Source organism: Erithacus rubecula (genome assembly GCF_903797595.1).
Source record: "Erithacus rubecula genome assembly, chromosome: 16".
NCBI classification, from domain to species: domain Eukaryota; kingdom Metazoa; phylum Chordata; class Aves; order Passeriformes; family Muscicapidae; genus Erithacus; species Erithacus rubecula.
The window spans coordinates 2,514,854-2,535,934 of record NC_136668.1 but is presented as its reverse complement, the minus strand read 5'-3'; the positions used below and the strand labels follow the sequence as shown (position 1 = coordinate 2,535,934).

The 21,081-nt window shown below is 39.9% G+C and overlaps 1 protein-coding gene across 2 annotated transcripts; it reads right to left on the bottom strand.

The window, feature by feature from the left end:
• Positions 1-1,722: 1,722 nt before the first annotated feature.
• RAD50 (RAD50 double strand break repair protein) lies at positions 1,723-20,475 on the bottom strand. Of its 2 annotated transcripts, XM_079320108.1 has the most exons (26): positions 20,403-20,475; positions 19,390-19,572; positions 18,910-18,993; positions 18,519-18,670; positions 17,547-17,732; positions 17,202-17,406; positions 16,673-16,801; positions 16,289-16,454; positions 15,449-15,642; positions 14,745-14,951; positions 13,742-13,924; positions 13,341-13,498; positions 12,526-12,701; positions 12,189-12,426; positions 11,520-11,709; positions 10,555-10,681; positions 10,165-10,358; positions 9,810-9,920; positions 9,176-9,268; positions 8,978-9,091; positions 8,073-8,200; positions 7,054-7,278; positions 4,529-4,614; positions 3,987-4,129; positions 2,524-2,657; positions 1,723-2,213 (listed from the first exon to the last, which is right to left on the bottom strand). In XM_079320108.1, the coding sequence occupies exons 2-26, from the start codon at positions 19,516-19,518 to the stop codon at positions 2,027-2,029; spliced, it is 3,939 nt and encodes a 1,312-aa protein (XP_079176234.1). In that variant the 5' UTR covers positions 19,519-19,572; positions 20,403-20,475; the 3' UTR covers positions 1,723-2,026. The 2 variants fall into 2 exon arrangements, with proteins under 2 accessions (XP_079176234.1, XP_079176235.1); XM_079320109.1 differs by lacking the exon at positions 3,987-4,129 and having other exon boundaries at positions 2,022-2,213.
• Between the last annotated feature and the right edge of the window lie 606 nt (positions 20,476-21,081).

Genomic DNA, 21,081 nt, shown 5'->3' with positions numbered 1-21,081 from the left:
TTTACTTGATTTGACATATGAGAGGTTGCTTTCCCTATCTTCTGGAAAAATGTTTAACGTCTTTTAATGTAACCCATGAGGATAAACTTGGGAAAGGCTGATTAGGCAAAAATGTATCCAAAATACTTCATAGAAGAACTGTGAACCATGGCCTTAACTTTGGAAAAACAGCAGGACAGAATTCATAAAGGCTGGGGAGGCACTTCTGGTGCCAGTGCAGAGCTGAGGTGTACATGTCATGCTAAACTAAACAGGTCGTAGAGGCAAATTTGAAAAGACAAAGCTTGTTTTTTCTGTTGATTGTATCTTTCAGAAAATTTCCCTTCAGGAAGTCATGAAGCTTCTTATTTAAAACTGCAGACATCATGCAGGTTAGTAGCATTTTCCTGTTCCTACTCCCCCCGCCTCCCCAGCTGTGTGTTCGCTGCTTTTTGGGGAATTGCTAAAAGCGTAATTGCTAGGAAGTCCCAGTTGCTGTCTTATCTCTGAGTGGTTTCCCCATGACTGGGGTCACCCTGACACTGGTAGCTTGCAGTTTCAGAAAATTTAGGTGGAAATGACCCTTAGCTGAAGATCTTGGTTCCTGCCACTGCTCTTTAAGGCACCTACTGCCACCCACCCTGGCCTTTGCCATGGGAAGAACCAGAGCTGGGATGTACTGGGCTCTGTCCTTTCCCATGCAGATACCCACCCCTAGCAGCTGGTGTGGGAGGCAGTCATGTTAATGTGAGGGGCTCAGCTGTGCCATCCTCAGGAGCAATCATGCTCAGCCAGCCCCAGGCCCTGTCTACACAAGCCAGGTCTGCTTGCACCCCTCCCCTACAAACTTCTCCTTATCCCTGCAAAAATAAAGGGATTCCTGCACCCTGGAAGAGAAGGAAGACAACATGCAATGTTCTTAGGCTCACTGAAACATTTGCCAAAGAGAAATGTTCTGATGTTACAGAAATTAACTTTCTTTCATGGTGGTTTAAAGATTCTTCCTCTGAAATCGTGCTTTGGTCACAAACTCTTTTCTGAGGAGGGTCAGCCCATCACTGCTGATTGCAAGGATTTAAAGAATTACAAGTTCAGCTTCTGCTTGTGGACTTCAACCAAGAATAGAGTTAGCCTGTGACTTGCTCACAAAGAAACAGGGACACAGAAATTCCTTCCCTCAGGGCTGGCATGGCAGCCAGGCATGGTTTGTGATGATAGGGCCTTTGGACTTTGCAGCAGGCCAGCCCCATGGCTTTCCACTGTCACTCCCACTGAGAAGCAGCTCCCTGGGGCTGCCAAGCTGCAGGGCCCCTGGCTGCTGTAACACCAAGGAAAAGAGCTTCAGGAAGAACTCAGAGAAGGGGAGCTGAAGCTCAGCATCCACACTAAATCTCTGAGACACTTATGTTCCATTCTCCTATTTGCATACACTGCCATGAAGAATCAGAACATGACACAATGCACTGAGCAGAGAATTCACTCATTCATCTGCTTTATTCTGAAGCAAAACTGACTTGGGGAAAATTGTCTTTGAACAGCCAGAGTTAGGTCACCTTGTAGAGAAAGTAGTAAGAGCTTTCTTTGAAGCTTGTCAATTTTGGGTAGATTAGGTGAGTAGCAATGAATATCCCTTCAACCAAAGCAACACCCATCAGTGCTGACCTTGCCAGAGGTGGAGAGCAAGCCATATTCCCCTGGCAGACTGCAGCTATTCTAGAGAATCTGAAACAATCCCCCAGAGCACATGTGCAAAGAACATAAACTTTATTTTCACTTTCAAAGCATAAAATACATAAAAGCTTAACTGTGTGGCGTTCATTTAAATTCTTTCAAATTATGGTGATTCCTAAGGCCAAGCAGAGAAATATGTAGAAAGGTAAGTTTAAAAGTCTCACAGTTTTAGACTCTGGCTAAATTTGTTACAAATCTTCAACAGAATATGATATGAAGGAATTACATTTTCAGACACCTACACTGAGCTCTATCAAGTCAGGCAGTGTATAGTGTAACAGGCTGGGCTGTCCATAACATGTAATTACCTGGCATTCTAATGAACACAGGAGCCTAGGGAGCTGACACTGCATTTCATGATCTCAGAGCACTGGTCAATGTTCTTCTTTATCCTGTAGAATGTTTCCACATACTCAGAACGGCCCAGAAGTTCAACAAAATCTTCATCATGAGTAATCACCAGAAGCTGAAAGTTGCGTTGATGTAAGCGGCTCTTTATTATCCTACAAAAAGATATTACTGAGCACATTCACCTAAATCCCATGGTAGCACTAGAGAACTTGCAACACATAGCACAAAAACATTTCATTTTTGATAACAAATTACATGAACCACTGAGTAATCTAATACTGATTACCCATTCTTTTTACCCACATAAAAACCCCCCTCAAATTATGTAAGAAATACCTTTATCTTTTCCAGATAGGGAGGGAATCTAAAACTACTCACAACAAAGATGTACCATCTTTAAATATAATTCACTACTGCCAAATGGGTATTGAAAATCAAGCAGCACAAGGAGACCTCACTTACTCTACCAGGGCATGTGCCAGGGACTCGATGTTTTCTCGGTCGAGGTTGGTTGTAGGCTCGTCCAGGGCCAGAATGCCACAGTTGAGACAGAATGTTTCTGCCAGAGCAAGGCGAATGATAAGAGAAGCAAGCACCTGAGGGAAAGGAAAAAACCCAAAAATCTCAAGCTTCAAACTGTTCAAAGAGGATCTACACACAACAATCTGTTTTTAATGCCATTACAACCTGGGACTGAAGTTTACAGAACAATGTGCTGACAGTTCACAAAATGAACATAACTAACTAATTACTGAAAAACTACATTGAAACTTCTAGTTTGAATTCAAAGATTGACTCTACAAAGAAGTACTCAGAATTTGGAAGACACTGGAAGTAAGGATTCTAATCTGAGGTAAAGACAGTATGACACTGCCATTCACTGGCTACACTCTGCTCAAGCCCATCCCACTGCAGCAGGTGGAAATTTGTCTGCATATTAGTAAGTTTGACTCACTGAATTCCTGACTTTTTACTAAAATTGAAGATAATAGGATTTACCACCTTCTATGTTAGTTTTGCATCAACATGCATAATCATATTTATAAAATCTTCTCAACTACTAAAAACTACAGAACACTCAATGGAAACCGCTGCCAAAAATAATTTCCAATTATCATGACTGCTGACATCACATTTCATGATCAAAGAAGAATTCTCAGAATTTCAGCTAAGAAACTAAGTTTCACTCTCATTTACATAGGACTCCAATGCAACATCCTAAACTACTCTAGGAGAGGACACATTTGATAGATCAGACAGGTGGAAACAACCCTCAGTGTGTGGGTGTGGTTAACTGTGATGAACCTCACAGGTATTGTCACAGCTGGTGTGTCATCAGGCCTCTTGGCCAGTGTGTGATACTGAAGCTGAATGGATAAACCACAGAGCAGTGAGCTGACAGCACAGGAGGAAATGCAATTCCTAGAAGTATGGCTAGCTGTGATATTGGTGACATGAACTGAAAGGTTATAGTCAGCAGCAGGTGAAAGCAGCATAACTTGGAGGAAGAGAAGTCCTATCAACTTAGAAGTAGATGCAGTTGTAAAAAGAAGACCAAGGGCTCAGAAAAAAAAAATAAAAAAGATGAAGCAAATCAATAGACCTGAGGCTGAGGTAACTTCAGTGATAACTAGGAAGAGACAAAATGGGAGGACTTGAACTTGAGGACAGAGGGAAGTTAAACCCTTCACTCTGCAGGGCATCAGCCCAGTGCCCATCTGAAACAATGGGTTATGGCAGCCCAAAGCAGGGTTCAGATGTTCAATCATATATTGTGTAACACCCAGACAGAGTGATGGGAAGCTGTACACAATAATAAATTAGAGTTGGAGCAGCCTGTTCTTTGGTAACTTGACTCCTCTGCATTGATGTGAGTCAGTTTCCAGAATCCCTGTTATTGTGTGCTGAAGATGAAGAGCCATTACCTTCTGCCCAGCACTGCATCTTCCTCGCATATCCAGTGCTGTATCTCCCTTCACCATTACTACCCTGTAATTGTAATTTCTTCTTTTGTCAGTGGCAGAGACATTCTCATCTACATCAGAGCGAATTTCTATATATTCAATATCTGAAAATGGGAAGGAGAAAGTTCATACATTATCAAAAATCTTGAAAAATATCACAGGATTAATGGGAGATGAGAGATACAATAGGTAGTAACAACAAAAATTCCATTCAGAACTCCCACTGATAGATCCATCTTCCAAAATGGAAGGAATGAGCTCATGCACTGTCCTGTGTCAAAGAAACCTAACCTTTGGAAGACACAGAAAAGTGAAAATTAACTCTATTTATCCTGCAAGTTACTATATAACGTGCAATAAAAAGATTACAGTGGTGAAGAACAGATACAGTCTTTAGAATGGAACCAGCTATTCCCCATCTTGAGAACAAACACTCTTCCATATGCAGTGCTCAACATCAAATGGACACATGTGGGTTAAACTTAAAAAAAATTACTACATACCTTGTCCTCTGTAAATGCTTCGCCACAGGTCCCGAATTATTTTGTTAATTTCTTCCATTTTTATGCTATGAAATGTCATTATTGCTCTAAAAAACAACAGCAAAAAAAGTCAATTGTTAGAGATGCAACCGTGGACTGCCATGGACTTCTAGAGGCTTTAAGGCAGGTGGCAGCTCCCCTTCCTTTCCCTTAATACTTTTACTAAAAATACAGAGAACACTAGTTTATTTTGGACAGAGACATACCTAAGGAGTAACAACATGTCAATGTGTAAACAATTCTATGCTCAGTTTTAAGAAGCAGGAAAGTAATGACAACTAATATATTTGCAGTCACTCAATGGAGAATGACTTTACCTGACTTTTTAAGAGATTATGACTTATATGTGATGCTTATTTTCAGCCTGACACCAAGAAGATGTGATGTTAAGCTTTTCAGAACAGGAGTGTTACTCTTTGGCACAGTCTGCCAACACTGCAAACATCAGCAGGAAAGGAGAACCTGAATTCTCCTCAGAGCAGAGAATTCCTATTGAAAATATAATTTGTAATTACCTAAACAGACATCATGACAAGAACTACCTCTCAGCAGCAAGAGTAACACAGGATATCATTAATAATTTTTAATTTAATCTCTCTGGTTAACATAGCAGCATGACTTCAGTTTATTAACAGATGAAATCTTACAGAACACTCAGAAAAGGACAGCACACTGCATTTATAACTTGGCTTTTTACAGAAATGCTACTCTGTAATGAAGAAAATGCTCACTCAGTTTATGGCAATGTCTTCTTTCAAAAAATATGGCAGAAATAAAATATCCTTCTGAAATAGACTTTTACATATACTTTTTCTACCTTTGCTCTTCCACCTGTTCTGGGGAATACTGAGGTACCAACTCTAGGTAAAAATGAAGCATTTTCAACTATTTACTTAACCCCAAGAATGCATTCCTCATCAATATTTATCATAAATCTCTAAATAGAGCCAATAAAGATGATCTGATAGCACGGAATACCCAAAATGTTGGTTTTCCCAGCCACAGATGCAGCTCTGGCCATTAGAGTTAGCATTTTGTCTTGCTGATTATTCAGACGATTACCGCTAAGTGATGCTTATCTATTTTTCTTGAAATTACAAGACTTTTTTCCTGTTTAGCCTTAAATAGAAACAATAGATTATTTGATACCATACCAAAAAGTTCTAAAAAGGAAATTCTTGGAGTGCATTTCCATTACAGCTGAAAGGGAAGACATACACGCTCTGAACAATTTAGATCTCTATATAATAAATTCCGGATTAGATTACATTCTAATATTATGTTTACTTCATTTAATGTTATTATCAAACCAGCTTAGAGGGTTTCTCTAAAATGTCCTTTCAACTTGGAAAGTTCTCATTTATTTTGCTTCTCTTCTTGACCAACATGCTATATCCTCAACCACATAATTACTATTCCATGTTCCTTTTTCTAGCACTAGCAAAACTTTTCAAAAAGAAGGCCAAAATTCCACACTTCATTCAAGACTACAGTGATCAAAATGTTTCTCTCTTTAATTCCTAATATTCATCTTTCTGCCACAGAGCACCAATTTTCTATTTCCTGAAATGTACCCACTGATTCCAAAATCCTCTCCCACTGTCCATCAAGTTGCTCACTGCTAGACCAACACTATAACCAAGCAAACAGAGTTTTTAGGGAGCCACGTTTTATTTTGTATATGGTTACCAATCTTGAGATGCTCCTTTAGCCCAGTCAGTCCAAGACCAGCAAACAAGCTTCCAGAGGAAACAGAAGCAAGAACAAATTTGCTACACTTTCCATCAAATGCCAGACATGTTTCTTATGATGTTATTTTCTTAAATATAAGCACAAAACCACCCACACTGGAAAAGGACAAAAGAACCCCTCTGCACTGTAATATTCTTTAAAACATATTTACCTGAGGAAATGCCATGGGAAACAAATCTACCTGACATATCTTATGCATGTTAAGATATGACCAGAATATGCTAAAATACATTGCTATAGAAATGGAAGTAGAAGGGTTCAGGTTAAAAATGAAGGATTTAAACACTGATCTCACCTTTCCTTATCTCTCTCCTATTGCTGTACTGCAAATAAAAGTCCTGACACATACAACCAAAATTCCAAATAAGTCCTTCAGAGAATTGGGAATTCAAATATCAGACTTATCTATGACTGCATTAAATTTTAATCATTACCATCAATGCACTTAATATGTGTACATTGTAGACATGAATTTACAAATTTCCTACATCATACCAGTCCTGTGCAGTTTCCAGTATAGTTTCATTAATTTACTCTAGGAAGGCTTACCATTTTATGTTTTCTTAATATTTAAATGTCAGAATTTATAAAGAGAAATTATATATCTCAAGGAATTATATCAATTTACTCTAAGTCACCCTGGAAGCCTGAAATTTAAAGTTGCTTTTGCATCAACATTATCAGCATTAATAAAGATGAAAACATTTAAGAATCACCTGTTTGGCAATACTTACTTATCAAGAGCCTTGTAATAAAGGTCCAGGTCTTTGTTCACCAGCTCTGTTGTTCTCATGACAATCATCATGTCCCTGTATTTTTCTTCTGCATCTTTGAACTGTGGCTCCCTGAGCTCCTTCCTAAAGCGAACAATCTCCTCCTCAAACCCACGCTGGCGGCCAAGGGCAATGTGATGGTTCCTTTTCAGAGATTCTATTTTCTCCTCCAATTTCTTTTGTTCACTGTGAAACCATAATTGATACTTGATAATGGAAATTATTTTGTATCTAGAGTTTCAATTTTTTTAATTAGGGTTCTAATTTTGAGTTTATGTTAGACAACAGCTCATTGTATCATATCCATAAAGTCTGTAACAGTTAAAATCTAATGCCACTGAAATTAAGATAGTATTGAAATAAAAATAGTTTTAAATTTATTAAGAATATATTCTAATCACTATTCTGAGTGGAAAAGCAAGTTGTCAAGTTGAAATGCTAAAGTGCTCTATGTAGAAACAAAAAGAAAAAAATTAGAGATGGAGACTTAACAAAATAAGATTAATTTCTGGGTAAGGTCTAGCATGTTAAATAAATATTTCACATGCAAGAACCAGCAAAGGGGTAGTTACTTTTCAAAAATGTTTATTATCTAGGCAATTAGTACTAAACTACTGAAATAAATATAAAATTTGCTGCTAGGAGCTAAGCGAGCGGACTAAAAATAAAAACTAAATTCTCTCATCCAGAAGCATGAATTATTTAAATGTGGATTTCTCAGTAAAGATCATGAGAAGGATTGGACTGGAACAGGTATGAGCAGGTATCTCTACTTTTAGCCAGAAGCACTGTATCATTTCACTGAGTCATTTACATGGTTGTCACAGGGATATGAAATGAACACAGGTGTGAAGGAGGAAGGGCTCTGCATGAATGGGGCAAACAGAGGATCAGGACACAGAAAAACACAGTGACTACAACCTTCAGATGTTCAATGAATTCTTGTGCAAAGCACACTATTGTGTTTTGAAGGTGCTTACTTTCTCATCTGGGGGACTTTCATTTCTCCCATCTCCTTCATAAGCTGTTTTATGTTGTCCTCAACTTCTTTCAGCTCCTCATTCCGCTTCCTCAAAGTGAGATTATCCTCCAGCCACCTTTCCTGTATCTAGTAGCAGAGAAAGCAAGAAATTGTGTAACATTTCACTGTGTTGGTCATCAATCACAATGTATCAGTTCTACACAACTCTGAAACATGCTACAACCATAAAATAATTGACAAGAACAAAAATTATCAGAGAGAACTCATCTTGTCCTAGAAATAGAGTATAATGGAAATCAGCAGTACTATTCCATCTTTCATACTGGAAATAATAATTAGCAGTGCTTACTATCACAAGTGAACACAAGAGTGATTCCTTTGGAGAATATTAATCCAAATTTCAACCAGGACAAGTAGTTTTAACCAAGGATGAGATTTAACCAATCCCCTATCCCAGTTCTACAACAGTGGAGAGTGACTGAAGGGGTAGAATGGGGAAAGACATGTTTTCTATAAGGAAGGTAAACAGTATTTGAAACATATACACAAGAATTTAAAGTACATGATACCTCTATAGTAGCAATCAACTTTTGGTATCTGCAGTTTGTACTTTACTTTAAAATGTAGGTATCCTCCACATAAAGATACTCCTAAGAGTGCTGACTACTATCCCACCAGGCTTAACTCTTAGAAATAACACAAGCTGATAGTTAGAGATAAATGGTTTTCAAATTTGCACATACAAATCTCAAGGCTATTTTCAGCCTAACACATGTATAGCAGCTATCCTGACTAACAACTGATCAAATAAACCAAGAGGAAGCTAATTTCACACCACTGCAGACAAACCAAAACTAGGAATTATTTCAACTGTGCCAAGTATACTTTAAACAATATATCCACCTTTTGAGTGTCAATATCTTGTCGGGTCATTTCCATCTCTTTACTTATCTTTTCCTTCTGTTTCTCACAGGCAGCCAAATGAGAATTTACTTCCTCAAGTTCAGCCTCCTTTTGCTAAAAAAATATTAAGAAAATGGTATATGATTTAAAAGCAGAAGTACTTTTGATGCTAACTTTTTATTTATTTTTTTAGATTACCTTTTTATAGTCTTCTTTTCCTTGTTGAATATAGTTTTCAATTTCTTTCATGTACTTGTTTATATCTTTAACTTTCTCATTAATGCCATTCATCTGCAGAGAAAAGATTGCAAATGAAATATGGTTCTATGTCCAAGAACAGATATGCTCTGTATCAAAGATACTGGATAACACCACCAAAGTACAATTCCTTATTGTAACTCCCTTTAGTTTTCTAATGAAGTCTTCAGCTTCTAAAATCCCAATACTTCTTGTGAGCATGAAAATATTTCCCAAAATGAATGAGGGCCACTTAACCAGGAAGAATCTGGCACTTGTCTCTTGGCAAGGACAGGTGATGGTCATCCTTGCTGTTCCTCTTGGGTCTATCAGGAAGGGCTTTTGAATGCCATCAGCCACTAAATATTGCCAAATGTCCCAAGAAGTCTTTTCTGAAGATTACCAAATTTTAATTACAATTGAGTTTGATATCATGACTAACATGTTCCTTTCCTTCCCCAAAAGCTCTATCAATCTAAAGCATCTCCTGGAGTCATTAATGTTTCCTAAAAGCAAACTCAGTACCACAGCTTCCATCCATGCTTGAAAAACAACATCCAATCCCATCTCACAACAATGCTGAGAGGAAACAAACCTTCTCTTGTGTTTCTTTATTACTTGCAGTCCTTTTATTCACTAGTTCCTCCTTCTCCTGCTGCAATTCATCTAACTTTGCATCCAAAGGAAGTACTTGTTCTTTTGCTTCCTGAAACATAGTTGGAAAAATCAGTTTTTATTTTCACATTCTGATAAAGGTCAGTAATTTTTCAAGCAGTAAAAAAAGTAATGTGTGCATTAAAACAAGAAAACGTGAAAATGCGTATTCTAAAAGTTCTGAAAATTCCCAAAGATACACAATAGCAACACATTTAAAAATCTATCCCAGATTATTATCTTTTATTTCAAGGCCAGTAAAGCTAAGGGTTAAGACAATTAAGAGTATTTCTCACCTTGATCTCTCTGCATAAGGAGTGAACTTCAGTGGTTAACTCCACAGTCTGCTCCTCCAGCTGCTGCCGCCGCTGCATGCTGCTGACAATCTGCAGCTTCTCTGCTTTCAGCTCATTTACTGCACTCTTCAGCTGCTGAATCTGGCTCTGCTGGTCCTGCTTGAGTTTCTGCTTTAACTCAATTTTACCAGTAACTGCAGATGAAAACCATTATTGGAATCCTTATGAAAATTCATCTCTAAATTAAGCTGGTATGACTCCAAAAACCAGTAACAACCAACCAGGAGAACATTGCTATTTGAGAGCATAAATAAACTAAAACTTTAATGGTAAGAATTTTGGGACATGACTTTTAGTATAAAAATGAAATAACAGGTTTGTAAGACCTACCTGTATCCCACAAGTGTTTTTTCTCTTGTTTTTCTTGGCTTACTTGAAACACAGTTCTAGTTAAATCAACACCTAGCAGCTTAGCCTCCTGCTGAGCAATTTTTCGTTCAAGATCCCTAATATCAGTCTGAAAGTATAAGGAAAAGTACCATTACTACTGTATTAGTGATTAACAATGTATTTTTTCATCCCTGGAACATAAGAATAAGCTCAGGGCTTGAGGCACTCAAGAGCTTCAAATTTAGCTTCTCTTGCAGAGCAGTATCACAACATTAGCAGTAGGGTCATGTCAGCTGCTAGGAAGTGGAATTCCCAACTGTGAAAGGAATCAGTCAATAAGGATGCACAGGCCTTTAACATGCCCAGCCCAGCCAGGACAGTTCCATGTGCAATCTGGCCCTGCAACACTGGAATTGTTGGAGCTTCAGGAGCTGCTGACATCTCCACCTTGTGAAATGCTCTCAGTCTCAGCCTGGCCCCAGCTTCACTCATTGCTCCTCTGAAGGTGCTCAGTCAAGCAAAGATTTTGTGTTGGCAATAAAGATATGAAGACTGTTCAAAACTGTCTCCTATGCCAGAATAATCAAAAGTGCAGGATTTCTCTTTCCCTCTGCAATATATTCACATGGCACAGAACCAGGAAACACACGTGAGATGCTGAGAATACAGTGACCTATAATGACTATGAGGACTGAAAACACTTTGGTGTACTGGTGGTTGTGCTCAGTTCTGGATTACACCTCTTTTTTCAGTTCATATAGCACAGAATTGAATCACAACTCAAGGGACTCTGCAGTGCTCAAAAAAAAGCTTTCATAAATTGAAATTTCATTAATACAAGTTCACCTATGTTATACTGCCTTTGGAAGTACTGTAAAATAAGGATCTCAAAGTTCTGTCATATTACAGAATAACCACATATTAAAATGCAAGTGAATATCAAAAAAAAAGTTACCAAAGCATACCTGATACCGTTCCATCAGAGTTATATCCTGCAAATGTGCTTTGGCACCTTCTTCCTCAGACAAAGCTGTCTGGAGGAGTGATTTCTGTTCTTCTATCTCACCCTTCAGGCCTGTTAAATCTCTGTTTGCATTCTGGATCTTGTTCCTCAGGTCTGGAATTTCCTTATCTTGGAGTTCAATTACAGTTTGCCTTAAATAAAATATAAACCCCTAAAATTTCCTTGGTCAGAAACAGCAGCATAAACTGAAGGCACTCAAGAACACATAATCAGTGATATGATTTAGTAATGGAGGACTAAATTTAACTAAAATAGCATCTCCTTAACCATGCCCACACTCAACTAAGCTTATGTTACTTACCCAGATAAGGCAATATGTCCCTCATTTTAGGTGAGATTATACAAACAAGTAAACAAAATCTTTTGGTTTTTAACTTGATTACAGCATGTGCTCAGAAGGAAAGCACTAAACAAGAGTGCCCTCTTGTGAACAAAAGCTCTACCCTACATATTCTCAAATTCTCTCAAAATACTGATCCCAACATTGACATTCTGAATTAATTAACCACCCCTAGAATCAAGCCTCCTTGATGTCTGCATAGTTTTTCATAATCCAAACCCAAGCATGTGAAAGAACACAGCCTGTAATATGGTTTCCTTAGTACTTTACCTCAGTGGTTTAAGACTCATCATTTCATCACGTTTTTTCTCTTTCCTTTTAAGCTCAGACTCTGTTGACTTCAGCTTGTCTGGGGCAAGGCGCAGTTTAGACTGCAGATCACTAATGACATCTTGCAGCTCAGCCTCTGTCCCAAAACTTCTTTGGCAAACTGGGCAACAAGACTGGCTCTCCTCTGTCAGCTGTGTAATGAACTGTGAATAAACTGCAGTGGCTCCAGCAAGCACAGCTGGGTGAAAAACAAACAGAAGACTTATGTTGAATGAAGAATGCATAATCAGCTAAATTAGTATTTCAGGGAAAAAGGTAAAGCTATACATTCATTTACCTCGCTGTTTGGAACTTTTTTCAATTTCATCTTGAAGTTTGCTCAGGTCACTGTCAAAATCTTGACTTCCACAAACATCAAAGAGTTTTGCTTCATGATCGGACAACTGGGCTTCTTTCTTTTTTAGCTCATTACTGGCATGAGTTTTATTATATTCTACTGATGCCAGTTGCTTGCTGAAATATGAATGCAGAAACTCTTTTATTACTCAAAGATTTAGACTGTTTAAGCAAAACCACAAACCACGGAAAGGTAATCTGAAATTGGAATTACAGAACTATTCACAGTTTTTCTTCATTGATTTTTCAGGTAATCTATAGCATGGACTTTTGATTCATCCAAGTACAGCATAAGTGTTTCATTTTAAATCCCTTCTGTGTTCTAGATGATTACTGATGAGAAACTTCCTACTCTAACTGTTTTATATAATCAAAGGAAAGCAGGAGCAGGTAATCACACATGAATTTGTGATATGGTCACTAACTACTCTGTGACCTATAAGAAAATGGGATGACCAGCCATTTCCAGCTACAGGTACATTCATTCAACTAGAACTAGTACAAATAACTAAGGATGTTCCAGATCACTACCCTGTCATCTGCTTTTAGTGCTGCCTTTGACACTTTACAAATGTTGTGATTTTATTAACTAGCACAAAGTGTATCAACTCTGTGGGATGTTTTCTCTGATTTTGCAGATACCTAAATAAACACTAATGAATTTAAAAGTATTTTGAATATATTAAACTTTCCAACACTTAAATTCATAATTACATAAAAATTTGTGGAGAAATAATCAATTAAATTAATACCTACTTAAGATTAGCAAGAGTATCCCTTGTCTGATTAATCTTCTTATTTTTACCATGAAGCCAGTCTTCAAGCTGTTTTTTATTGGGAAAGTATCCCAGCAGTGATATCAGCTCCTCAGAATGTCTTGACTTTACTTTTCTAATCTGATCTTCTTTCTCTGCCTGGGGAAATGAAGCATTTTAAATTAAATCTTCCTAACTTCAGGTTTATAACTGTCAATGCATTTCTTAATGGCTAATAGCTATTTATTAATAGCATTTATTAATAGCTAATATAGTAATAGCTTCTATGAAGTCAGAACCTCTACATGTGATTGTTGATAAACACCTGAGAAATGTGCAAATGCTGGAGGGACTGTATCAATTTCATATCCCTCTCTTATAAGACATTGATAAAAAAATTACTTTGTCTTTTTTCAGCATCTCCATTTGGGTAATTGTTGCAGTGTGCAGATTCAACTGCTCCATCTCTTGATCCAATCTCCTAAGGGCTTTGTCCAGGTTTATTTTCTCATTCTGCAGAGTCTGCACTTCCTGTTCCAGTGTTTCTACATTGCTGCTCCTCTCAGCCTTCTCCAGCTCATGTTCCTATACAAAAATTAAAAGCCCAAAAGACACATATAATTACAAAAAAACATGGAAGTTCTAACTGAGGGAAACAGAAGAAACCTCTTCAGCTGCCTGGCAGTAGCATCAGTAGCTGTTACAGGCATGACACAAGATTTGTAAATAGTACATTGAAAAGGACAAAGGCTGTGACATTGGTGTGGGGCAAGGAAAGCCCCAAGCAGATACTGGATGCAGTCCTGGAATGTAGTACTGCCCCAGCTTGCTCATGCTTTTACCACAAACTCACTCATACTTAGTTGGATTTTCTGCATATTAGTATCTACTGTATATTAAATCTGGAATTACCCTAGTGAGGAGGTTAGAATTCACACTCTTCTAACAAACATAAAATATTTGGTTACAAAGACATAATCATCTGTTCAGCTGGAACATAAAATGCTTGTAACTTTACTTCATCAGATAGAACACTTATAACCAACTAGTCCATCTCACAGGCAAGTTATCTCCAAAGATGTAGGCATTATGGAACTTTCAATTCAAAGTTTCTGGCCCAATAATTTGGGAGTAACCAATGTCCAGCTGTGCTATTACCCTGTTTACAACTCACCAAGCAGAAATAGCACATCCTGTGCATGGACAAAAACAAGGTAGTGGACAGACCCTGCCCCAAAGGGTGCACTATCTGAACAAAGCATACAGGGTATGCAAAAGGCAGAAACACATCTGAAAGAGTAAACATCAAGTAGGGGGTGATGGGTTTTAGTATATTTTTTTAATGACAAAGGCACAAGTTTTTACTTCAAGCTTCTATAATTTCTTCAATTACACACTAACTTACCGTCTTGCCAATCTCCTCATTCAACTCACTAATCCTGTCTGAAAACCCCTCCAACTGCTGCAATTCAGATTTTACATTCTTCATCTCTGCTTGTTTCTTTTTCTGAATGTCTGATTTCAGGTCAATGGTACTTTCTAATCCAGTTTTCTTGTCTCTTATTTCATCTATCTGTTTTTGTTTCATTGCTTCTTTCTGTGCAAATTCTCTCTGAAAGAAGATCAGTAATAATATATCCATTATTTTCTCATGGGAAAATATTTTAAAATACTTTTGACACTAGTGTGTCAATATTCACCACAGTAAAACACTGAAATACTGAGAAAACAACTTGACCAAAATTATCTGCTAAAATATTTTTAATAGGAAAATGCAGATGCATCACACAAGTAGCATTCTGTGACAGCAACTCTATTTTGAACATGACTTCAACAAAAAGATATTTATTTTTAAACCAGCTACCCCCTGTAATTCTTCCTCAGGTTTTGAGCTTATAAGTGATCCACCTGCCAGAAAAACCTCTCTGATGAGCTGCCTGTTCAATAACCCTGATGACCACTCCTAATTCCCATGGGAAAATGAAGATGGCACATAAGCAGTAATTCTAGAAAACCCAGCTTCATTCTCCCAGCACCATTAAGACCCAGATGGACCAATAAATACCAATGGCTTATACAAATTACACTACTTAAACACAGGACCCTTACCATCATACGGTTTGCTGCTTCTGTGTCTCTCTCCTGTCTGTCCTTCACCAGCCTGCAGAAATTGGCCACGTGCCTCTCAGTTAGAGGTGCTCGCTCAAACCCATCCAGCTCCAGCTGAGCTGCCAAACACTGGATTAAGGAATCCCTGGTCACAATGTGCTCTTGGTGACGATCTGCCTGCAGCTGAAGACGACCTCCACAAAAAGAAAAAGTGACATAATGTTCAACAACTGAGGCAGAAGGCACTCTTAAGATTCAAAGACAGCTGAAAGCCTTTGAAACCTACAAGTAGTAAAACAAGAATTAAAACAATAGATTGCTGTTTCAGGTAGCTACATTTTTATTAATTAAATCAATCAATAATTCAAAAGCAAGCCCCTAAAATCACTAAAAATACTATTCTCATTAAAAAGCAAAGCCTGAACATATTTGATGTAAATATTCTGTGACTCAATTACTACAGCTTTGCTGAATTCCCATAATCCATCAAAGAAAGGATACAAAATTGAAAGAATATTACCTTAAAGCCCTCTAACTTGTCCCCAGCCCCCATGTGAGACATGGAGAATGCTGGGCATTCAGCTTTCATGTTTTTTCTCTGTTATATGACAAAATGTACTGCATGTTATAATTATAGCTGAGAAAAAATGCACATTAGAAACTCCTGGAGAAAAAACATCAAAACTTGTCCACCAGCAAAATTCTCACACCCCACTGTGCAGTTTAACCTGAACTAATACACATTTTTAGGAGTTTTGTCCGGTTCAATTATAAGTAGTTCCATTTCAGATCTGAGTTACATTAGAAAACATACAAGACTATAAATGAAGTCTAAAATACCTCGTTCAATAAGCAGCTCTGATTTCTCACTGTTAAATCTCTGGCACTCTTTAGTGGCTCTGTCTAAATCACGCTTATAGTCCAACAACTTCTTCTCCTTCTCCTTCACTATTCTCTGGTGGTTCTGGTATCTATCCCTTAGTTGTTCATCTGTTCCTTGAAAAACCTGTACACCACATACAAATTTATAAATCAATTACTGATGTTTTAAAAATGTACAGTTTTTACCACAACAGAATTAAAGGAGTAAGAGTCGAACACCTAACATGCAGAATTTCCATAATAAGAAATACAGGGGGAAAATCTGCAACAAGCAGAACTGGAAAACTGTTTTTATTAGACTGATAAAGTAAAATAATCTAAACTTTTTGTCATAAAGGCAACCTTTTCCATTTTCTGTTGCAAATCTTGATTATCTTTTTCCATCTGTCGCTTCCTGCTCTCAAGGGCTTTCACATCATTGTCCAATCTCACTACTTTTGTGAGATTCTGTTCAACTAATGCCAGAGAGTCCTGCAAAAGAATAAGTAAAATCTCATCAGTTCATGAACCCCATAATTACTTATTTTTAAGAGGAAAACATCCAGTTTTATCAAATATGTTTTAAAAATAGGGAACATTAAGTTTTAGTTTGGTTTTAGTTATAGCTTAAAATGGTTCTAGATACCAGCCAAATTTGAGAGATTTTAAATTGACAAAAATCCAATGCTGCTATAAAAATTCTGTTCTTAACCCTTCAATGACTGTTTACAGACTAGAGCAGCATCTGCCAGGAGAGTTGAGGCTTGATTCTGATGCATACATACATAGGGACTGCACACAAAAGTGCAAGATTTTAACCAAGACATTCTTCCAGCTTTCACTTCCTTTATTGCTTTGCATTAATGTATAACATAATCCTCATGGCAATTACCTTTAGAGGCTCAAGCTGGTTCTCAATTGACATTACATTCTCTTTAGAAGCAGCCAGTTGAGCTTCTCTGTTGACCAGATGATCCTGGATTTCCTGTGCTTTCTCTTTATTCTGTTTTAGATATTTCAGTTCTGTCTGACACTCTTTTACTTTCAAGCCTTGTTTCAGTCGTACCTGACGCAGAGCTTCAAGTGCTTTGATATACCTTTAAAAAAAACAATATTTCAGCTGCTTTGGCAATACAGCAATACTGATGTATAAAACAGTGTCTTAGATATTTTTATTAATATTTATGAGAAGACATGTTTTACTAAGTTTTCGTTTAATTACAGTAAAGGGAATAACCTTGTTGCTGAAAAGATCTCATCAAATTTTTGTTTCAGGGCCTTCCCTTCACTTAAGGGCCAGTTGGATTCTTCTTGGTGACAGAAAATGACATTGTTAAGGACAGCTTTGGAAACACCAAGGGCGCTGATCATCTCCCGGTCTATTTCAGCACACTTGGAACTCAGGCTGACCTTCTCACCATGCCTATGGAGGTAAAGAAAATCCCCAAAGAAGTTACTAGCAAGTTCTTCAAAAAGTGAACTGCATTTTAACAGTATAACCTCAAACCCATTCAAAAATTTAACAAGCAACAATTTCTAAGCACATATTTACGATGCTCAACAAAGGTATTTAACACTGTCAATTTCTGAAGGCAGACTGTTTCACACAGAACTCTGAGGAACCACCAGAGGGGGTGGGAGAGCTCTTGACTTAACAGAATAAACTTAAACAATGGAGATGGGAGTTAAACACCAGAAACTATCTGAAACTGAAAATGTTACTAAAAGAAGCAAAGCCCACACATTCCACACAATGATACTTTCAAACTGTATCCTGCAGTCACTGAATCATGGGATGATTTGAGCTGGAAACGTGCATGCTGTCCATCTCATCATCCCCTCTGCCAGGAGCAGGGATGTTACTCACAGAGCCAGGCTGCTCCAAGCCATACCCACCCTGCCCTAGAACACTTACAGAAAAGGGGCAGCCACGGCTTCTCTGGGCAGCCTTTGCCAGTGCCTCACCACCCTTATTACTAATAGTTTTCAAACCAATGCAAGTATTTCTTAACATCATGGCTAACAGATGTGAGATTTTTCAACCACCTAACAGGCAAAATAATGAAACTATACATTTTTATAATCTAAAAGCACTAGTAGCTATGTCAAGGAATACATTATGTTTTCTTTTTCTTATTTGACGCATAAAAATATATCAAATCCAAACCTATCTTCATGCCAAAGTAAGAAGAAACACTTGACAACTTACTTTGTTCTAGTAATGACAGATTCCAGTGTTTTAAAATCTGGAGTCTTGCCTTTCTGGGTGCAGACCATGGAGCGCTGGACAGCCAGGAGCTCCCCATTGACATCTCGAAACTGTAACCGAATCTGAGCTCTAACGTCAGTCTCATTGGCAACCTTTGGCAGAAAAAAAACACCCAAAAAAACAAAGTGAGGGAAATTCTTCTCAAGGTCCAAAGGAACATGTGTCTCTCTAGCTGTGGGGTATGCTGTAATCACCCCCAGCTCTCTGCTTTTCCTCACTTCAGCTAAAGGCTGGTTATGACTTGAGCATCCCTGTTTATTCACATCCAGAGAACAGTGCAGTAATTCACTTAAGACTAAACACACATGACATCTAGTCACTATTGAGTTACCTTTGGATCATGAACAAATGTTTTTCCTTTGGTGCCAGGAGGAAAATCACCAGTGGATATATATTTAAGACATTCAATGATAGTCTAAGAAAAAGGAAATAAGAATATAGTTGTAAAGACAAATTTAAGTAACCAAGAAGGACTACAGGCAAATCCACAATAACAGCCCAAACATTTACAAATGAGTCATATATGTAAAGAGGGAGAAATTGCATTTTGATTTTTGAGTACCATGAAAATAAGATACTTTGCAAAAGCAGCTTTAATCAGGATCAATCTCCTAGGAAAAAATATCAACCAATGCTCTGCAAATTCCAGGCATGTAAGCAGATTTCTAATAACACTAAACAATGCAATATTTACAGCAAACAGCATGACTTTTGCAGTATCATTAATACCTTTCTGTAGAAATTATTATTCACATGTAAAGGCTTTCCAGACCTATTTACACCTCAAATCCAAACACAGAGTGAGCCTTACCGTTTTTCCTGCACCATTTGGTCCCACCAAAATAGTTAATGGATTAAAGAAAGTGATAACTTGTTTGTCTTTATCTTCTATCCCAAAACTCCTCACTCCGAGGATACTCATTTTTTCAATCCTCGACATTTCTGCTGAACAACAACTAAAGTTCCACAGTCACAGGTGTAAACACTGTAAATCCTGTAAAACAGAGTTTTGTGAACAATCCAGTAGGCTGAAATCACAATAAATTACTGGAACGCCTATACAAGGACAAGATTTGATGAGTATATTTAAAAACGCAGCTGAGGTTCTTCAGTTACTGCTCAAGATACAAAACATACGAAGGCAAAACCTTATTTGCTTCAAGCTGAGAAAGTAATCAACTCCAAGCTAAGTGCCATACTATGTATTATTAAATCAAACACAGCGCCCCCAAATAACCCTTTATTGCACTTCACAAACACAAAGCACTTCAGAACGCGCACACTTCTGTGCCTTCAGAATGTCCCCAACACAAGAGACACACCGATATTTTTTCCCTTTGCTGTTGTACAGCAACACTAACGCCGTGCAAGCTTTGCCGATGCCTGTCCCACGGGCATATCCAGCGTCACCTGGCCCCAATTCCCGCTGCGGAGAGCAAGACTGGAGTGTGCCCAGGCCGTGGGGCGGGCACAGACCGCGGGGCCGGGCACTGAGGGGTGCGGGGAGGCGGCTCCACGGCGGTCACCGACCCCCGCAAACCCTTCCGTGCGTATGGCTCCGGGGTGTTCACGGAGCCGGCAGCTCGGGATCGGCCCTCCCGCGGCGCTCGGGGCGGCTGGGCCCGGGAAGGGGCATCTCCCGCCGGGGCAGAGGCGGCAGCGGGGCTTTCCCGCCCGGAGCGCCGCGCCGGGGCCGGGCGCTCTCCATGGGGACGCCCTGGGGCAGCGCTCCCCCCACCCGGCACCCGAGTGCAGCCCAGCCTAGTCCGCCAGGGCACCGCGCCGCCGGCCCAGCCCCCGCTTTTCGCCCATCCCTGTGGTCACCTCCAGCCGCCGCCGACACCGCCGACAACGCCGTGCCCCGGCAGCCCCCGCGCCTCGGCAGCACCGCCCCGGCCACGGCAGCACCGCCCCGATGATGGCAGCACCGCCCCGACCATGGCAGCACCGCCCCGGACCATGGCAGCACCGCCCCGGCCACGGCAGCACCGCCCCGGCCACGGCAGCACCGCCCCGGCAACGGCAGCACCGCCCCGATGATGGCAGCACCGCCCCGACCATGGCAGCCCCGCCCCGATGATGGCAGCACCGCCCCGACCATGGCAGCCCCGCCCCGACCATGGCAGCACCGCCCCGACCATGGCAGCACCGCCCCGGCCACGGCAGCACCGCCCCGGCCACGGCAGCACCGCCCCGGACCATGGCAGCACCTCCCCGACCATGGCAGCACCGCCCCGGCCATTTCAACACCGCCCCGGTGATGGCAGCACCGCCTGCTGCGCTCCCGCCGGCCGCCCTCGGCTGTGGACCTGCAGAGCGCCCTCAGGGCCCTGCGGTACCGTCGGGGTATCTGCGGTGCGTCCGGGGCAGGCGAGCAGCCGTCCCGGGCCGGCGGAGCGCCCTCAGGGCCCTGCGGTACCGTCAGGTTGCTGCGGTGCGCCCGGGCCGCCCGGGGCTGTGGGCCGGCACAGCGCCCTCAGGGACCTGCGGTGCTGCCAGCGTG